The sequence below is a fragment of the Elephas maximus genome, chromosome 10, assembly GCF_024166365.1.
Source record: "Elephas maximus indicus isolate mEleMax1 chromosome 10, mEleMax1 primary haplotype, whole genome shotgun sequence".
Lineage (NCBI taxonomy): Eukaryota > Metazoa > Chordata > Mammalia > Proboscidea > Elephantidae > Elephas > Elephas maximus.
The window spans coordinates 6,257,924-6,277,848 of record NC_064828.1 but is presented as its reverse complement, the minus strand read 5'-3'; the positions used below and the strand labels follow the sequence as shown (position 1 = coordinate 6,277,848).

The 19,925-nt window shown below is 39.5% G+C and overlaps 1 protein-coding gene across 4 annotated transcripts in view; it reads right to left on the bottom strand.

The window, feature by feature from the left end:
• SECISBP2L (SECIS binding protein 2 like) overlaps nucleotides 1-19,925 on the bottom strand; it is a 63,557-nt gene that overhangs the window by 27,951 nt on the left and 15,681 nt on the right. For 3 of the 4 annotated variants that reach the window (XM_049899609.1, XM_049899611.1, XM_049899612.1), the window contains exons 5-13: nucleotides 16,495-16,724; nucleotides 15,993-16,017; nucleotides 15,519-15,634; nucleotides 10,685-10,819; nucleotides 8,728-8,808; nucleotides 7,644-7,811; nucleotides 7,362-7,503; nucleotides 2,392-2,561; nucleotides 1,241-1,373 (exon numbers count right to left, since the gene is read on the bottom strand). In XM_049899609.1, coding sequence (XP_049755566.1) covers nucleotides 1,241-1,373; nucleotides 2,392-2,561; nucleotides 7,362-7,503; nucleotides 7,644-7,811; nucleotides 8,728-8,808; nucleotides 10,685-10,819; nucleotides 15,519-15,634; nucleotides 15,993-16,017; nucleotides 16,495-16,724 — 1,200 coding nt within the window. The remainder of the gene's footprint in view (nucleotides 1-1,240; nucleotides 1,374-2,391; nucleotides 2,562-7,361; nucleotides 7,504-7,643; nucleotides 7,812-8,727; nucleotides 8,809-10,684; nucleotides 10,820-15,518; nucleotides 15,635-15,992; nucleotides 16,018-16,494; nucleotides 16,725-19,925) is intronic. The other variant, XM_049899613.1, reaches the window with a different exon arrangement.

Genomic DNA, 19,925 nt, shown 5'->3' with positions numbered 1-19,925 from the left:
ATGCCTCCACCCTTTGAAAGCCCGGAGGTCCTGGCTGTGCCTTTTGAAACTGAGGCAGCTCGGCTTCCGGTGTTCCTTGACTCTTCAGTTTCTGCTTTCTGTTTCCCTGGCCTCTCGGCCCTTGGGTCTCATGCCCACACCTGCCCTGCTGGGGCAAGTGTTCCAAAGCTCCACCGTTAAGTGCCTGGAGGCACCCCACTCTGCCAGTAAACTTCAGCTGGAAGGCACTCAGCTCTCTTGCTCCATGTGTTGGCAAGCCTAGCTCTACCGATAAGTGCCCAGAGGCATCCCACTCCACCAGGAAGCCTCCTTTGCAAAGGCACTCAGCTGTCTCTCTCCATGGGTTGGCTCCAGCACTGTCTGGCACTGGTCTCCTGGTTCTGTGGCTGCCGGTCCTCTATCCGTTCATAGGTTCAAAACCACGTCCACATTTTAGGTATCTGTTAGAGCAGCACCCCACTCTCAGTACCAAACTGTGTCTTGGTCATCCAGTGCTGCCGTAACAGAAACACAAGTGGATGGCTTTAACAAGGAGTTTATTCTCTCATAGTCCAGCAGGCTAGAAGTCTGAATCCAGGGTGTCAGCTCCAGGGGAAGGCTTTCTTTCTCTGTTGGCTCTGGAAGAAGGTCCTTGTCATCAATCTTCCCCTGGACCAGGAGCTTCTCTGCACAGGAACCCTGGGTCCAAGAGATGCACTCTGCTCCTGGTACTGCTTTCTTGGTGGTATGAGGTTCCAATGTCTCTCTGCTCACTTCTCTTTTATATCTCAAAAGAGATTGGCTGAAGACAGGATCTAATCTTGTAGATCTCATTAATGCCACGAATCCATCTCATTACATCATAGTGACAGGATTTACAACACATAGGGAAATCACATCAGATGACAAAATGGTAGACAATCATACAATACTGGGAATCATCACCTAGCCAAGCTGACAGATATTTTGGGGGGACACAAGCCAAGCCATGTCAGTGATAGTCATAAATTTGAGAGTTTGTAACAAATTCTGGATTGAAGCCTCAAAAATGTCATAGACCTACTATGTAACACCCGCCTCTCCCCTATTAAGCTATCTCCCTACAAGAAGCATCATCAAAAGAAACCAATCTCAAAAAATAAAGAAAATTTCAATAAAATGTGGAGTACATCCTCCAATTAGGTGCGTAACTATTAATTAAAGGCTCAATTAAAACACTCTAGCCATTCCACGAGAATAGAGGAAAAAAGAAGGTTCTTACCTTCCTGGGAAACACTCTCCTGTGGCAAATCATCGATAAAATCTAGGTGCGTTTCTATCGGCTCCTCAGATCCCACAAGACTGTGGTCCACAGCTAAACGCCCCTTCTTTTCCTCTCTTTCTTTCAAGATGACCTAAAAGTCATTAAAAAAAAATTACCAGTCTTTAATCACCGATCACTCTAAGAATGCACTGAACGATCACAACATACTTTATTACAAAGGCATGGCCGTTCACTTAAAAATGGTAACGAGGATTTTAGTTGACTACGTGTTTGAAAAAAAAAGAAAGTAGAAACTGACTAGCAAAAAGGTGAATGTAATTTGGGGCACTGCAAGTGACGTACCGTATCCAAAATAAGGAAACCCTGGTGGCGTAGTGGCTAAGTGCTACGGCTGCTAACCAAAGGGTCGGCAGTTGGAATCCACCAGGCCCTCCTTGGAAACCCCATGGGGCAGCTCTACTCTGTCCTGTAGGGTCGCTGTGAGTCGGAATCGACTCGACGGCACTGGGTTCTTTTGCACTGGGGATCCAAAATAAAGGGGGGCCATTATACTATAGAATACTACAGCTCTCAAACCACATCTGCTTCATTCTTTAAATCCTGGGTGACAAACTAGAGTATTTCCCCCAAAATACGGATAAAATAAAAAGTTTGGAAACCAGGTCACAGGGGTTACATACTGATTTCCATTTTGCAGTTTTCAATAATTTGAATATGGATTACCTCATTCTGATTCTCCTAATAACAATACTGAAGAGAAGCAAAGCAGATATTATCCCTGACATAAAGCTGATGAAGATGAGAGAAAGACAGGCTTGTCTAAAGCTACCTGATGGGCACTCAAGTCAGTACTAGAATCCAGGGCTTCTGATTCTAAGACACCAGTGTCTTTGGATGTTAAATGTTTAAGGTTTTGTTTGTTTGTTTGTTTGTTTTTAACCTTACAGAAAGAATTCATTCTCCAGAACCTTGTTCCATACAGGAAGACCGCTACTCATATCCTCAATCTTGAATATATGATACAGATGCACGTACATCTATGAAGACTTCACAACAATCTGTTGGCTAAGATAGCATAACTACCTTTGCAAAACAGATTTAAACCTTTATTTATTCTGTAAAATAAATACTCCTGGATTTTAATTTACCTTTTTAAGTGCTGTAGGTCGTTTTAGTTTTGCAATTTCCTTCTCTTTTCCTTTTTTGGCTTTGGAGGAAGTCACATCTAAAGAATTTAAGGATGTCAAACAGGTCTGACTTTTGGTTAAAGGTTTTCTGCTGGTAGAGTCTTTAGTGTGAAAAGAAGCTGCAGTGGACACTAAAAAAAAAACAAGAACATTAGTTTTACTATTACAGCCAATTCCACATGCTTTCAAAATTTCCAATGACAAATCTACAAAAACAAGAATATCCTCTTGCCCTCATCATAATAGTGGGCCAGCAGCGCCCCTCAGATACAACTCTTACCAGTCTTCTTAGCCCAATGAGATCACTCAATCTAACAGTCCAAAGTGGCAAAAACGATTAGTTCTGCTATACTGCAGCAACTCTCAAGCATGACAATTCCTTGCAATTGGTCTTTAGTCAGAGCCGTTCTACCTTTGAAATTTCAAAACTCTGCGCCTCTCCTTAGTCCCACCCAGTCTATTTACCCTCACGAATGGAGTCCAGCAGTCCTTTCCTGGTTTCAGTCTACCAGTGAAGAAGAACTTTTATTTTCCTCTCGGTACTATTCGGTAATTATTTTATGCCTGGTAAACCCACTGCTGTCAAGTCAATTCCGACTCACAGGGACCCTACAGGACAGAGCAGAACTGCCCCGTGGGGTTTCCAAAGAGCGGCTGGTGGATTCTAACTGCTAACCTTTCAGTATTCAGCCAAGCTCTTAACCACTGCACCACCAGGGCTCCCTGTGCCTGGCAGACACTTTCATTACCCAGTGGCTACCTCTAATCCTTTAATATTCCTCAGCCTTTGATCTCAATTCTCTCAAGCAAGCAGAGAAGCTTCCCTTCCACTTTCCTGAGACGCCACACAATATAAACTTATAAATCACCTGAGAGCAGGTAGAGCCATCCTTATTCCTGTCCAAGGCTCACCAACCACCTCTGTTCTTAATCCCATCTGTTTTTCTGCCATCTTGCTTTATACCTTCCTCGTCACATATTTCAAGTTCCTCTTTGCGGTGTGATGGATCGTTTTTATATGGCCTTCCTCACCATGGTCTTGTAACTCCCAGCAAATGACTGGGTGGGACTATGCAAGTAAGGTGTTTGTGGCCCACCAAGGGGACTGGGCAGCTTGCTAAAAATGCAAATAAGCACATGGCACCCTTCTGGGAATGGAACCATGAAAAGAAGGTGTATGGAACCCTAAGAAGGGGACTGGTTTATTTTGCCATACTGCTAGGCTTACAAGGAGACACCGAGAGAGGGTGAGAGATGACGGCACAGCAGTACCAAGAGCAACAGTGGCTCCAGATGTCAGGAACCAGAAGATCAGCGCGAGACAGCTGTGGTAGGGCTTGCCAACCTTGTACCACTTGCCCAAGCAAGGCAGAGGTGAGGCCAAGAGGCCAGAGAGAGGCTTCTCTGAGGGTAGAGCTGAGAACAGGCTGTCCTCATTGAAGAACTATATCCTGAGTCATTTCTGATCCTGAGTTGTACCGTTACTTCCCTAATAAACCCCATAACTATAAGAATGGTCTGTGAGTTCTGTGTGGCCACAAAAACTAATTATCAAACTCAGCAGAAAAGTAGAGAGTACTGTGAGAAGACTGGTTGATATCAGAACTGGTAAAAAGGCTGGAGAGAGGAGGTATGTTTGACCTCGGCCTTGGGCTGTTATCTTGATTTCCCCTCCCCCTTGAGGAGGTCAGATGCCCCCACCACAGCATTTTTACACTCCTTAATCCCTGACTATTTTCCTTGACTCCCCACAAGCTAAGGTCTCCTCTATCTAAAAGAAAAAAGGCAAACCAGCAAAATCCTTCCCTTGACTGGCTTCTCTTCATGCTAAGATACCACCACTCTCCTTTTCTTCCCAACTTTTTCATCATCACTTTCCAAATCGTTACAATCTGGCTGCTATCCTACCCACCCTCCTGAACCTGCTATTGCCAAGGATCACACGTAACCTTACAATTCCCAAATATAACTTTCTGAGTCTTCTTCCTATTCTAGCTTTGTACCAAAGCCTACATTCTATTCCTCAAAATTCTACCCTTGCCTTCAGTAACATTACACTCTCCTATTTTTCTTCCTCAAATCTATTTTTCTGGTTCTTCTTCCTTCTGTCCTCTAACTATGAGTGCTCCCCAAGGCTTTATTACTGAACATGTTCTTCCTGGTTTTTCTTTCTCTGGCAACCTTATACATTCCCACAGCTTCAACAACCAACTCTTTGAAAATCCCTGACTTCTAACCTAAACTGCTACAACAACCACCACAACGATCTCCTTCACTAGCATTTCAAATACAACAGGCCCAGAGCCCACTATTCCCCACAAAACTCTTCTTCCATGATCTGTATCTTGTTTATTATCAACAGAGCGCTCATAACCACCAGTCCTTCAAGCCACCGGTTTTGGAGTCATCTTTGACCTATTTCACATTCCATTAGTAACAAAACCTTACCAGTTCTTTCCAATCCTTTCATCCCTACCAGTCTCATTCTTTGCTTAGATTTCCCAATAATTTTCTCCGTAATCAACGCTCTCCAATTTAAACATTGGTTTAAACCTGGGCTTCAAACTGGTTCTTTCCGGTTCAACCATGGCCAAGGAAGCATCACCAGAACAGATCTGAAGTTTTAAAATTTGGATGAACCGGAACAGTAACTGGAATGGGAAAAATTACAAGTTGAAGCCCTGCTAGAAACCTTATCTCCCTCTTAGAACACAAGGGTAGCATACGTGTTACACAGCAACCTAATCTCTTGCCCACTGGATTTTTAGCAGAGCCAGAAACAGCAGTGCCTCATTCAAAGATGGTAGCACTCCGCTCAAAGATGGCGGCCGACTATGCCATTTTCAATGTGTGTCACTCTCCAGTCCTGCCAATAATCCAATTTCATGCATCAGCCTCCTGAAGGGGCTCACTATGCCTCTTCCAAGTCTTCCATTCCAGGGCTTCAATCCATAATTTTCCCAATATGGTTACCATGCCAAATCACCCAAATTGTAAAAATTCAGGTCCGCTCATTTTGTGCTTCATAAGCTGGTTCAAACCAGTTTGCAGCCCTGGTTTAAACTGGAGGTTAATCTCATTTGTATCTGTCAAGAATCCTACTCCCCTTCCAAACCGCAGTTCAAATGCCACCTTCATGAAGTCTTCATAACAACCTCTCCATACTTCCGTATTGACATAAATCACTCTCTCTTGCGCAAGCTCAAATAACTTTGTCTATATCTTTCCTAAGGCACTATTTTTTAATTAGTTATCTGCGTCTGTCTTTCTGCCCCACTAGGCTATAAACTTTCCGACCACAGTATATCTTAATCATATGTGTAATCTCCACAGTTCCTGACACCATGCTTTACCTGTTTACAATTATATATATTAACATTTGCTAAATCCAAGTTGTAATAATAAGCCATTTGAAGTACCACAGGTTAATAATTTCTTCTCCATAACAAAATTAGTTAACATTTATCGAGTGTTTGTATCTGACACTCGTCTAAGAACCTTGCATGTATCACCTTATTTAATCCTCAAGAAAATAGAAGGGTGGGAAAGTTAAGTAACTTGCCAAAGAAATATGGAGAAAAACAGGATTCAAATTCAGGCAGGTTGACTCTAGAGCCCCTAGGGCCGCACTGCCTCCACAACATTGTCAGCTCTCAGTTCCATTCTTTGTACTACTTTCCTCTTTGTGAGGTGTTACTACGACTCTCTCCATCTCAACAACACACAATTCTCAAGTTTAGTATGCATTCAACATTTTTACAAGTCACTCAAAAGTTTAACTACTCAAGGCTTATAAGTTAAGTTACCCAAGGTTTAATCTGGACGGGTAACTGGCTACAGGTGTGAGCACCGTACACACAGGATTAGTGGTGTACACTATTGCTTTTCTGTCAGTAAGCAATCGTCCCTTTACACAGGAAGAGAAGAAACAGAAAATTCACTTCTTCCTCTTGACATCAGTGCTTTTCACTGGTGCCTCCTCATCACAGGTCTCATCCTTTAAACAAGCTATGAAAAAAAATGAAGGACCTCATCAGAGCTGCTGAGCTCTGAATTTCATGCAGTCTGTTAAAATAGAAATTACTGTTACAGCAAAAAGCCAGATCATTTTCTCTTACACACAGACATACGATTTGATCAAAACTCCTGTTTCCCATTTGGTTTTAAAATGGATAATTTAATAGTTTAGAGAGCCAAGTTATTTGTAATTTTTATGTCAACCTTTGATGAAGGGGAAAAAAAAAAAAACCAGGTTACTGCTTCAAAATGCATACCAACTGACATTTAAAGCAGAGGCGAGAAGGACATGAGGGAACAAACTCTACTGTATCTGAGGAAAGGGCATTCCAGGAAAAGAACAGCAAGCACAAAGGCACTGAGTCAGCATGCTGGGTGTGTCTGAGGGACAGCAAAGAGCTAACACGGCTAGAGCTGCGTGTGAGATGGGACGGTGATGAGGGCGGGAAGGTGACAGGGTCAGGTAAGGCAGGCCCCTTAGTCAGGACTTCGGCTTTACTCCATGTGAGAGGAAGGGCCACTGGAGAGTTCTGAGCAGTGGACTGCACGAAACAGCTTGGATTTTAAAAAGATTACTCCTTTTAAAATAGACTTGGGGTGCTGAGAGGGGAAGACAGGTAGTAGACAGGAGGCTACTACAGTGGAGGAAAGTGACGGGGACTAGTCGAGTGGCAGGAGAGGAGCCCATGAGTAGTTAGATTCTGAATGTTTTTAAGGTAAAACAGACACAATGTGCTGCAAGGCTTAACATGGGGTCCAAGGAGAGAGAAGGGACATGCACAATTGCAAGGCTTGTGCCTAAGTTGACTTAAGTATGTGTGTGTGTACAACTGGAATAATTTTATAGTAACAATACAAAACCGAAGCATACTAACGAAGCAAAAAGAGCAACCTGCTTCGACTAACGCTATCACCTGTGTACGACAGAGGTCTGGTGTTGGTGATCTGCCGTGCTTTCATCGCTTGCTGTTGTTTCTCCAGGGCAGCCAACATGTCCCCCAAATCTAGCTGCACAGGTGTTTTATTCTTTTTTCCAGCTGCCTTTGATAAAGCTTCCTGCAATGGGAACATGAAAACATTTATTTTCACTCTAGTATGAAGGTGTGGCAATTTAAGATGACACCTGTCACTCCTTGTCCATCCCCTCACGCTTAGCAAATATCCTATCACATTCATTATGGCAAAAGCATACATACCTGTAATTTTTTTTGCTCCATACTTATTTCTGAATATTCTTGAGCTGTAGCAAGGGCTGCTGCTAAAGCTTTCTTTTTCTGACTCTTTGCACGTTTGGGAACAGAGGTTGTAATAGGAATTGGAGTCTGAACTATACTGATTGGTGAGTTTTCAGGTAAATCATCCAACTATGACAACCAAATAAAGACATCTGTTAGTGATCCCGTAAGTCTCAAAAAAATACCAAGACATTAAAAATACATGATAGAGAAGAGATGGGCTTTAATATATACTGTGTATCTACATGAATCTGTTGGCATAACTCAAAAACTAAAGTAAATATATACTTCCTGACCAACGATCAAACTTGGCATCGCCAACAGCAGATGGCCTGATATTATTCGCCAATGTGGTATTTTTGTTGGAAACTGGGTGGTGTAAATGGTCAAGCACTCGACTGCTAGCTGAAAGGTTGGCAGTTCAAACGCCTCAGAAGACAGGCCTGGTAGTCTGCTTCCAAAAGGTCACAGCCTTGAAGACCCTATTGAACAATTCTAGTTTGCACATGTGGAGTCACCAAGAGTCGGAATCAACTTGACAGCAACCAACAACAATCATAAAGAAAGACAGTCCAAAACGTGGGATGTTCCAAGTACAGGATAACTGGCCTAGACTCTACAAAGGATTCAGTGTCATAAAGAACAAAGTGAGACAGTGGACCATTCTAGGCTGGGAAATAATAAAGAGAAACAACAGCTTAACATAATGTGTAGTACCTGCCTGGATCCTAGATTGAAAAAACCAAAAAAGCTCCAAAGGAAAATCTTAAAACGACTGGGGGAATCTCAGTGTGGACTATGTGCTGGATGATGTCACCTAATTATTGGTATTTTCTTAGGTACACTACTGGAACTGTGGAATTCACAGGAAAATTTCTTTGTTCTTGGCTATGTTAAAAAGAAATATTAGAGGTAAGTACTAAACAGTTTCTGCTATGCCATGCTGTCCCACGTGTGTTTAGTACCCACCTACCTTTAATGTTTCTTTGCAACATAGTCATAGTTCAAAAGATGTTCCATTTTGCTTTTATTTTAAGTCACTTACTACTTTTGAAGAAAGTTTCTGCTGAATATTCTCGTCTTTAGAATTTCCATTCTCACTCAGTTCTCGAAACCCATCTTCATCCTGAAATTGGGTTTTACATTTTAAGTGAAAACAGAGTTGAATACAATAAACTTTTAAGAAAACTACTTTTTATAATACTTTAGAGTAATTAAAAATTGAAACAATTTTTTTTTTAACAATGGACTTTTTTTTCATAATTTTTATTGTGCTTTAAGTGAAAGTTTACAAATCAAGTCACTCTCACACAAAAACTTATATACACCTTGCTACATACTCCCAATTACCCTCCCCCTGATGAGACAGCCCGCTCTCTCCCTCCACTCTCTTTTCGTGTCCATTTCGCCAGCTTCTAACCCCCTCTGCCTTCTCATCTCCCCTCCAGGCATGAGATGCCAACATAGTCTCAAGTGTCCACCAGATCCAAGAAGCTCACTCCTCACCAGCATCCCTCTCCAACCCATTGTCCAGTCCAATCCATGTCTGAAGAGTTGGCTTCAGGAATGGTTCCTGTCCTGGGCCAATGGAGGGTCTGGGGGCCATGACCACCAGGGTCCTTCTCGTCTCAGTCAGACCATTAAGTCACAATGGACTATTTTTTAAAGTCAGTTTTAAAAAAGGAAATGTCATTTCTTATATGCTAAAACATAGCCAATATAATTATTCAAGGCTGAGGGCATAACCACACGTGCCAATCCTTTGGATTTCTGCACCTACTACTCCATTTTTATTAATAATTCTGCCCTGAGATGATTGAAAAGAATTTCAAATTTGACTACATGTCAGATAACTTAGAAAGGATTTTCAACACATGCCTTAATATGGATTTTATTAACACGGTCCCTGTGCCACAGTACTATACACAGCTGTCAGCAGGGTTAAAAGTTTAAATAAAAACATCTCTTCTTACGAAATTTACTTCTTAACCCATGTCCTCCTTTACAGTGAAAGTTATACTTAGTACCTTCAACTAAATGTAAGTATAGAACCAATCATACAGTTGAGTGCAAACAGTAAAATTAACATGTCTGGATCTACTGAAGCTATTCTTGACAGAGTAAGTGAGACGCACTCTCAAGTCCATCGGTCCAACTGCTAAGCTTATCTAACATATTCTTCATCTCCAACCTCTGGCCCACGTAGGCTTTTCCAGTTTAATCACGATCTATGCACTCATTTTATAGACCTATGATTCAACCAAAATGAGGTGTTCAAATGTTATCCTGACACAGCCAAATTCTAATCCGCCCCAAATGTTAGCACTGCCTCACCCCAAACCCAAAGCGACTTTTCTCTCCTTTCAATTCCAACCACAGCCCATCAAGTATTAGCTATGTACATGTCTATATTCCTCCACTACACAGCAATCTCCCCAGGACTATGGGTCTATTCACCTTAATGTACCTCATCTTTCAAAGCATCTTCATTTATACATAGCACAGGCTTCCAACAAGAGCTGGTTAGATGACTAACAACAGAAATACTGTAATCAGGATACAAGCTGACTGCCTACTGGAAAGAGTCAAGTCTTCTCCTTCTCTGGGGCCCTCCTGGTCAGCAGTACTAATTGATTAGACTGAAATGTTCAAGCCTCAAAAACTGGACAAATGGACTAGACAACAAAAACAACAATGAACATTAAGAGAAAAAGTTCTATACTATGTGAAGTCCACAGGAAATCAAGTTCTACCTCTACAAGTTACCTCAAAATGACGAACACACTTGGCAAAAATCTATATAAACATTACTGAGTTAATGTTTGACTAAATATATATAACCAAGACAAATAAAAATGAGTCAATACTTCTGAGTAATTTATAATCTATAATGGAGTCATGTGTAAAAGTCATAAAAGTATTTATAATGTTTACAATGGGACATAAATTTCTTAATAGGAACATTTGCTATAAAATTTCAAAAACACAGCTTGAAGAAATACCTCAAAATATAAAGATTCAGAATTTGGGTCGCCTCTTTGGGACTGAATGGGGTTTAGCTGTTTATTATCTTGTCTCTTTTGCAAATTTTGTCTTCTTTCTGAGGAAGTACTATGCCCTCGACATCTGAATCCAACCTAAGTAAACCCCAGAGAAGAAAAAAAAAAATCTTATTTTTAAGTAAATGTTTTATCAAATTTTAACATACTTAAAGTACACAAAAGTATACAATTCAATGAATTTTCATAAAGTGTTTAACTTATTTTAAAAGGTCAAAACTTCTCACAAATAATGTAATTACAATAAGGGAAATATGAAACTGTGATAACATACATAACATTTTAAACTATTTTAAGTCTGATGATGTTTGCTATTTAAGAAAAAAACAGAATTCATAAGAAAAATGGAGTTACTATACATGCATTAACATTGTTACAAACACTAAAGGCCCCGACAAAGTTCCTCGGGAGCAAATACACAAGTATTCCAATTACCTCCTGGAATGAACCAACAACCTCGTGACGACTAAATACTTTTTGTTAGTTCTCCTCAGAATGCTATTGACAGAAAGTGGGCATACAGAACAAAAGAGAAGCTACAGTTTCAAATATAAAGATTTTCAAATGATTAACACAAAATTAATTTTAAAGGATTTAAGTTCCTCTAAATCATGTAATATCCCATATACAACAAAAACAAAAATACCAGGCATTGACATATCAAGAATATGTGCAAACGTATTTTAGGAAACTTCTCAACGCTTCTGAAGGACCGAAAACAACTCAAAAAATAGAAACATAACTCAAAAACACAAAGGCATACTGTTTTTGAACAGGAAGAATCAAAATCATAAAGTCAATTCTCCCTAAGCTGACAGGTTAATTTAATGACATAGGAATAAAATAGAAAGTCTAGAAAGAGATTCCAATATATATGGGAATTTAACATGATAAAGGTAGCTATCTCCAGTGAGGCAGACTTTCCAATAAATGGTGCTGGGAGATTTGGGTAGCCACCTGGAAAATACAAAGTAGGACCCATATCTGTACCACAGAGCAGGAAACACTCGAAATGTATTAAAGATTTAAATTAAAAAAAAAAAAAAGAGAGAGAGACCAATAAGAGACCAGAAAACACAGACAAACCCCTTTATCACCCTAGAGAAGAGGCAAGTCTTTTCTAACCATGATTTAAGAATCCAAAGCACCAAAACACACACACACAACTGACAAAGCTGACTTATAAACTTCTTAATGTTATTTTAAAAAATAAACTGCACAGCAATAATTAACAACAAGCTATGTCAAAATAAAAATTAAATTCTGACAAAATATTTTCAACTCACATAAGGCTCCTAGAAATTTTAAGAATTTGATAAGAGTTTGATCACACTGACAAAAATGTACAAAAGACAAAAGAAATAGATCAACATTCAGAAAACTGGCAAAACATGTGACTGGGTAAGCTCACAAAAAAAGATATATAAATGACATTTAAACAAATGGAAAGATGCCTCACTACATTAAGAAACCATTTTTACCTAATCGGCACAAACGCAAAAACAGGAAACTCCTTGTTTTTAAAAACTGTGATTCAGGTCACAGTTCACAAAGCAAATTAGTTTCTCATCAAGCAACTGATATACATATTGTTTTGTGACACCGGTTGCCAACCCCGCAATGTGTCAACACCCTCCCCTTCTAGATCTTGGCTTCCCCATTTACAATTCATCCAGCTTTCCGGTCCCTGCCTTCTAGTCTTTGCCCTCGGGCTGGTAAGCCCATTTAGTCTCATACACATGGTTGAAGTACCTGCATTACTGTTTTCTAATCTTTGGCTGAAAGGTAAACATCAGGAGTGATTTCAGTACTGAGTTACAAGGGTATCTGGGGGTGAAAATATACTATTTCTGAAGCTGTGTGGAAAGAGGTACTCTAACTTGACACTGGCTGCTAACTAAAACGTCAGCAGTTCAAACTCACCAGCCGCTCCACAGGAGAAAGATGTGGCAGTCTGTTCCCATAAAGATTTACAGCCTTGGAAACCCGCTGGGGCAGGTCTACTCTGTTCTACAGGGTCGCTATGAGTCAGAATCAACTCCACGGCAATGGGTTTATGTAATGAGGATGAAAACGTAAGACACGTATTCATATATACTAATGTTGACATGAAGAAACTCTGTAAGAGTACGCAAGAAGCTAAGTGGGACAGGTACAGGGGAGAGGTCAGGGCAAGGGGAGCCAGAAGTCGAATGAGCTTTTTCATTGTATACCTTTTTTCATTTCAGAGTATTCACAAAATAAAACCACTTTAAAAGATCTTCTTTCCACAGCTTAGAATTAAAGCTACAACAGGATAGAGAAAAGATCTGCTCTATGAAATGTTAAAACAGTTTCAGATGTTTTTTAAAAACAATCACTGTAAAACAGCACGGTACAGGCGCAAAAATCAGAAAAATGGAATAAAACGAATAGCATCTAGGACATAAGAAATTAGCCAACGATTAAAACAGCAGCACAAACCAATGAGGAAAGAATGAATTACAATGTTAGGACAATTAGTCAACTACTTTGAAAATCTACATCCTTATACCATTCAGCAAAATAAACCTCAAAAAAAAAAAAAAAAGTCCTGAAACACTATACTATAAAAGAGATAGCAGAAAATACAGGTGGATATTTATTTGATTTCTAACAGATTTTTAAAGCCTTAAAATAAATTATAAACTGCCAAAGGGGAAAACATTTTGACTTAAGAGTAAAAAAAAAAAGATTCTGTATGTCTAAAATGAAACAAAAATATATTTAAGGAAAACGCATGTGTAACAGAAAAGGAAACCAACACATTACTCAAACCTGGCTCCGGCTCTGGAATGAAGAGAGACACAAAGCTTAGCAACCACATATACTCGCATAATTCTCCTTTTTGTTCTTGTACTATTCCTTACCAGTTTCGACTAAAAGATAAATATCTTTCCATCCCACTACTATGTCCTCCCCAGTAGGCTACTGATAACAAAAGCAACAGTACCAGGACTGTGAACTTGGCAGGACTAGTAGTTACAATCTCAACATGAAATTTCAGCACTCAAGTAAATATCTGGTAGGTTTTTGTTTATCTCATCTACATAATGATTCCTGTTTCAGCTCTTTAGCTTTTAATCAAATAAAGCTAGACTGCCTCACAAGCCTGCCACAAACAACGATGATTCATTTTTGCAATAACCACAGGGAAGACAGTATTATTCCACTTGTTTGCCTGACAGCCTAATGAGTATCAAGGTACATCTGAAGTACTTCATTTTGGGAAAGCAAAGAAACAGGCAAGTATTTGGCCTTTTTTCATCAATTAATAACTTGTTCTTAGTTCATCTACAGGTGTACTCATACAATAATTTTAATTTCTTAACTAGATTTCAGGAATTAAGGAAGGCTATCATAACAAATGAAAACGGAAAATACTGACCATTAAATTGACAAGAGCAACCCCAAGCTAAGGGGGCAGTGAGTCTGTACTGGAAGTGGAGCAATAATACGGCAAAGGACAGTGAGAATGACTACACAACTTGGAGACTGTAACCAGTGTCACTGAATTGTACATGTAGACATTGTTTATATGCTTTGCTATATATATTTCCAACCAAAATAAATCAATAATTTCAAAAAATACTGACCACATGAACTCCTTGATCTTACAGACAACCAAGGCAGGAAGACAGTTATTGCACATCACCTCTCTCTGCCTGCACTGCAGCTAGGGCTCTGCTTTCTGTTATGTACCGAATCCTGTGCCCCGAAATGTGTGTTGAAATCCTAAACCCTGTACCTGTTTGGCGCCTTGGTGGCACAGAGGTTAAGAGCTTGGCTGCTAACCAAAAGGTCAGCAGTTCAAATCTACCAGCCGCTCCTTGGAAACCCTATAGGGCAGTTCTACCCTGTCCTATAGGATCGCTATGAGTCAGAATCAACTAGAAGGCAATGGGTTTGGTTTTTGGCTTGGTACCTGTTTGGAAAATAGGGGGCTTTGTTACATTAATGAGGTCATAACAGTGTAGGGTGGATTATAAAAGGACTGACAGATGGAGTGACACACACAAACACACAAGACACACTCAAGGGAAGAGAGATACCATGTGAGGACTGTCTACAAGCCAAAGATCCAAGAAATGTCTAAAAAGGAAGGAAACTATGCAAGGGAGGGCCCTACTTTAGACTCTGTAGCCTCCAGAACTGTGAGAAAATAAAGTCTTGTCTTTTAAAACCACCCATCTGTGATTTTTTTTAGGTAACTAAGACGCTCCCCAAAGGCCAGGGAGCTGCCCAGTCTGGACACATCAGCGAAAGCAGCAGCCACCTGGGTCAGAGCCACCATCACAGAAGTGTGGTCTGTGGCGTTCACAGTCAAGAAAAGACACGCCAACAAAGTCGCAATACTGAAGTTCAAAGAATCAATATTTAAGGCATTACAATGATTTTAAAATTTATATACGGGTAGGCATAAATCATGGCAGATGAAGTAGGGCTGGAGGGTATCCTTTTTAAAATTATGAAATATTTAAATATACAGAAAAGAGGGAAAAATGGTAGAATGTACACCCACATACCTACCACCTACATTCAACATTTTGCTGTTTCCTTCCTTCCTTCGTCGCTAAGCCATTTCAAAATAAGTTACGGATATCGTGATACTTGAATGCTGAATAATTCAAAATGCATCTCCGAAAACTAAGGACATCATCGCTCATAACCACTATACCATTATTATAGCTAACAATTTATTCTAATTCCCCAATATCAGCTCATACTCATCAAATTTCCCATACCTACTTCAAATTACCTGTGCATTATTTCTTTGTTCAGTTTGCCTTCCACCTCTAGAAAATGTCTGATGTTTTTCCATCCAAGGTTTTTTCTGAGTTGCCTGGCAAGTTACATTGGACCAATTTACATGTCCTGCAACAAAAGAGATTTAAAAATATGATCTACTTACAAGAGATGCCAAAACCTAAAAGATTGCCCCCTAACTCCGTGCACTGAATTTCAGTCACCATAAATATAGTACTTTAAGTGGTAGTCTAATTCTTTATATATATGTCATCTTGTAAAATATCCCAGCTGGCATTTTCTCAATTTGATGAGCCAAACTGTAATTTCAAATTAACAAGAATGTCTTTAGAGAAAAAAAAAAAATTTTTTTTTTTTTTTTGGGGGGGGCAATATCAGCAAGTTTCATGCTCAAAACAGAATCCTGACATGGATAAGGAAAAAAAGGCAATAAGTAAAGCAAAAACACCATGCAGAAAATAAGTACCTGAACATATAGATGATTCCACATGCTAAAAAAAAGGAAGCAAAAAAGAAAATTATTTTCCATATAAGAGTCAACGCTTAAGCTCTGCAAAATGTTTCCTAATTTAGTTTAAACCAAAAACCAAACCCAGTGCCTTCGAGTTGATTCCGGCTCAGCGACCCTATAGGACAGAGTAGAACTGCCCCAGAGTTTCTAAGGAGCGCCTGGAGGATTCAAACTACCGACCCTTTGGTTAGCAGCCGTAGCACTTAACCACTACGCCACCAGGGTTTCCTAATTTAGTTTAGTGGGGTACTTATTACAATATTAGAAAAAAATAAATCTCCACACATGACTATTTTTCATATTAACAGTAAAAAATACACAAGATGAACTTTTATTTAACCACGCTATTACTACTATAAGAATTGTTAATGAAAACAGATACTTAAGCTTTAGCAGAAGACATAAAGATAATACCGACACAGGTGATGGATAAAGAAATCAAGGCAGTGTTACATACACTCATGGTCCCAGAATCAGGGTTTCTCAAAGTCCCTGCTGCAGACTGGTTATTGCTGTGTTTGGGACTGCAGTAACCACTATCGCTGTCAATGTCAGCTTCACTAGCCCCCTGCTCACTAGAGGATTCAGCGGTGGGGTGGGACGCTCTTCTCCTCCTGCCTTTTGACTTCCAGAGCATTGTGGCGGTGCTCTCTGAGAGAGACTTGTTGGCAATATCTGATGGGAAATCTACAAGGCAAGGAAGTGTGATGACCAAATTTATATACTCTTGTTAAACTATCATTAAGCAGAAGTTTTAAGAAAATAAAAATGTCTAAACTTTGTAAATGGTGAAAGAAGTGAAAACTTTTTTAAAAGATCATTAAAAGGTAATATGTTTCTGACAAGTTGGCTTACAACGTATTTCATTACAAAAATAGAATATCTGTATAACTGAAATAGTAAAGCAAATACCCACGTACCAGTCACCCATTTAAGAAACAGTGTTGTCAATCCTGTGACGTCCACTCTGAGCCCTCCTCCACAACCCTACCCTCTCTTACCCAGAGGTCACCTCTACACTCTCAATTCTGGGTTTCACATTCCCTCAACTCTTCCTTATACAGTCACCAGATTTCCTTATTCCTAAAATATATATCATGTAATTTTGCAGTTTTAACTTTATAAAGGTGAAATCATACTGTACATATTCTATGACATGCTTTCTCCTCCCCACTACCAACACTGGTTTTGGGATTCTAATTCATGTAACTATAATTCATTAATGTTACTGCCATCAAGTGGCCCCACTCACAATGGCACAAACTGTTGCCTGATTCTGTACCATCCGCATAATTGGTTGCAGATGGCATCATTGTGATACACAGAGTTTTTATAGGCTGATTTTCAGAAGCAGGTCACCAGGCCTTTCTTCCTAGTCCATCTTAGTCTGAAAGCTCCACTGAAAACCTGTTTAGCATCACAGCAACACGCAAGCCTCCACTGACAGACGGGTGATGAGGGATAATGGCCAGTAATCAAACCCAGCTCTCTCATATGGAAAGTGAGAATTATACCATTGAACCACCAATAAATACCTCACTTGTATGAACATACCATAATGTATTCATTATTTGTACCACTGAGGAGACTTCTCTTTTCTTTTCTTTACCATGAAGAACAAATACTGCTGTGAGCATTTCTGTGCGTAGACATGAATACCTATGGTATACATGTGACAGTTTCTCTGAGGTATATACTGCTGGGACTTAACAATACACACAGGTTCAACTGTACTTGGTAATGTCACATCATTTCCATGGACGGTTAAAGAAATTCACACCCCAGCAGAGGTTTCCCATACAAGTGCTTCCACTGACCCACATGTTCACCAAACACTTGCTAGTGTCTTCTACGTGGTAATTTTTGCCAATCTGTTGGATATACAAAGGTGGCTTGTCGTAGGTTTTGATTTGCATTTTCCTGCTTAATAATGAGGTTGAGCACCATTTCTGATGTTTTTAGACACTGTTTCTCCTTCTGTGAAATACTAGTTAATTTTACTTTTGGATTGTTTGACATCTGCTCATTTTTCTACCGGGTTTTTTTTTTTTTTTCTGTTTCTTACTTTGTATTTCACAAATTGTAATCACAGTAATGACAGTAAAAAAAAGTCTCTTACATTCTCTTCCCCTTTTGTGTTCAGAAGTAAAAATACATTACAAATGAAAAAACAGATTAATTCTACCTGTGATTGCTACCAATTAATCTTAAGAATTTGAAAATAAGCTAAAGAATAAAAATACTGATAGAATGTACAATTATCATAATTTAAAAATAAAGAATACTCAGAGAGAATACACAATCTTTTACTAAGAGCATGCCTTCGTTATTTTGCATTTTCAAATTCTTACGTTTCAGAAGGTTGTTGTTGTAGTGGCTTAAGGAGTAAGCTAAAAGCATCATTTTTAAAAGTATTCCCAAGTTTGAAATGGGCCACCATGATCAGGAAAAACCAAAACACAGAAAATATTATCGTGTGCCACGCTGCTATTCTTTTCCATAGTCACTCCGAGCAATTGACAGAGTCTGTTAATCTCACTTCTTTACGCCCTAACAAAGCACAAGGACTGTACTATCGGAGAGATTATTTAACTGATTCTCAGGTTCTTTCTCTGCTCCTAGTGGATGCAACTAACTGTAAAAGGGTAAAACTGACTGTCATGGATTGAACTGTCCCCCCAAAAAATATCTGTCGCCTTGGCTAGGTCGTGATGCCCTTATATTGTATGATCGTCTACCATTTCATCTTCTGATGTGATTTCTCTATGTCTTCTAAATCCTATCACTACGATGTAATGAAATGGATTAGTGGCTGTTATACTGATTCGGTCTACAAGATTAGTATCTTAAGCTAATCTCTTTTGAGATGTAAGAGAGAGAAGCGAGCAGAGAGACATGGGGTCCTCATACCACTAAGAAAGCAACACCGGGAGCAGAGCAAGTCCTTTGGACCTGAGGTTCCGGCGCTGAGATGTTCCCAGACCAAGGGAAGACTGATGACAAGGACCTTCCTCCAGAGCCAAGAGAGAGAGAATACCTTCCCCTGGAGCTGACACCCTGAATTTGGACTCGTAACCTACTCAACTGTGACAGAATAAACTTCTCTTTGTTAAAGCCATCCACTTGTGGTATTTCTGTTATAGCAGTACTAGATGACTAAGACACTGACTAAAAAAAAAGACAGCCAAAAGAGAAGGTACAGCCCAAATGAAGGGAAGTACAAGCTATCTTATTCATTTCAACCCTGACCTCATTTGAATACAGGCTACAGAAGGATAAAAGCAATTGCGCCTTTGAAGGCATCTAATTCTTGGTCATGGATCATACACAAGCGTGTATTTTTTTTTTGGGCGTCAGTGACAATGGTAAGAGGTTGTAGACATCTGTTCTACAGATATGAAACAGAGATCAGAAATATAAACTGGAATTCTAAGACAGAAACTAAAAAAGAACTAAAATGTAAAAACATCAATTCTTATCTATTACTAGGATAAAGTTTTGGTTTTATTTTTACTTAATAGTCCTCTAAAAATCACTGTACAAAATAACATTCAACAAATCTAAAGCTGTTACTTGTTTGACAGGATGTGGGTGTCATTCACAGGTTTGGTCAGATGTGTCCTACGATATGGCACCAAAAACTTGCCAAGGATGTTTTTATAAAGGGTTTACATCTAGTTATAGAAACATATATAATTCTGATTTCCACCAAAATAAGTCCACCAAATTTCAAATTTCTACCATGTCTGAAAAATTCCACCTGTGATTTCTGAATTACTCCACTACTTTAAGGGAGTGAGGAAACCTCAAATCCTGCTCAAAATTGTACACAAGCCAGCAAACAAGGTGAAGGAACAGTAAGGATACCAGCATGCAAGTTAAAGGGAC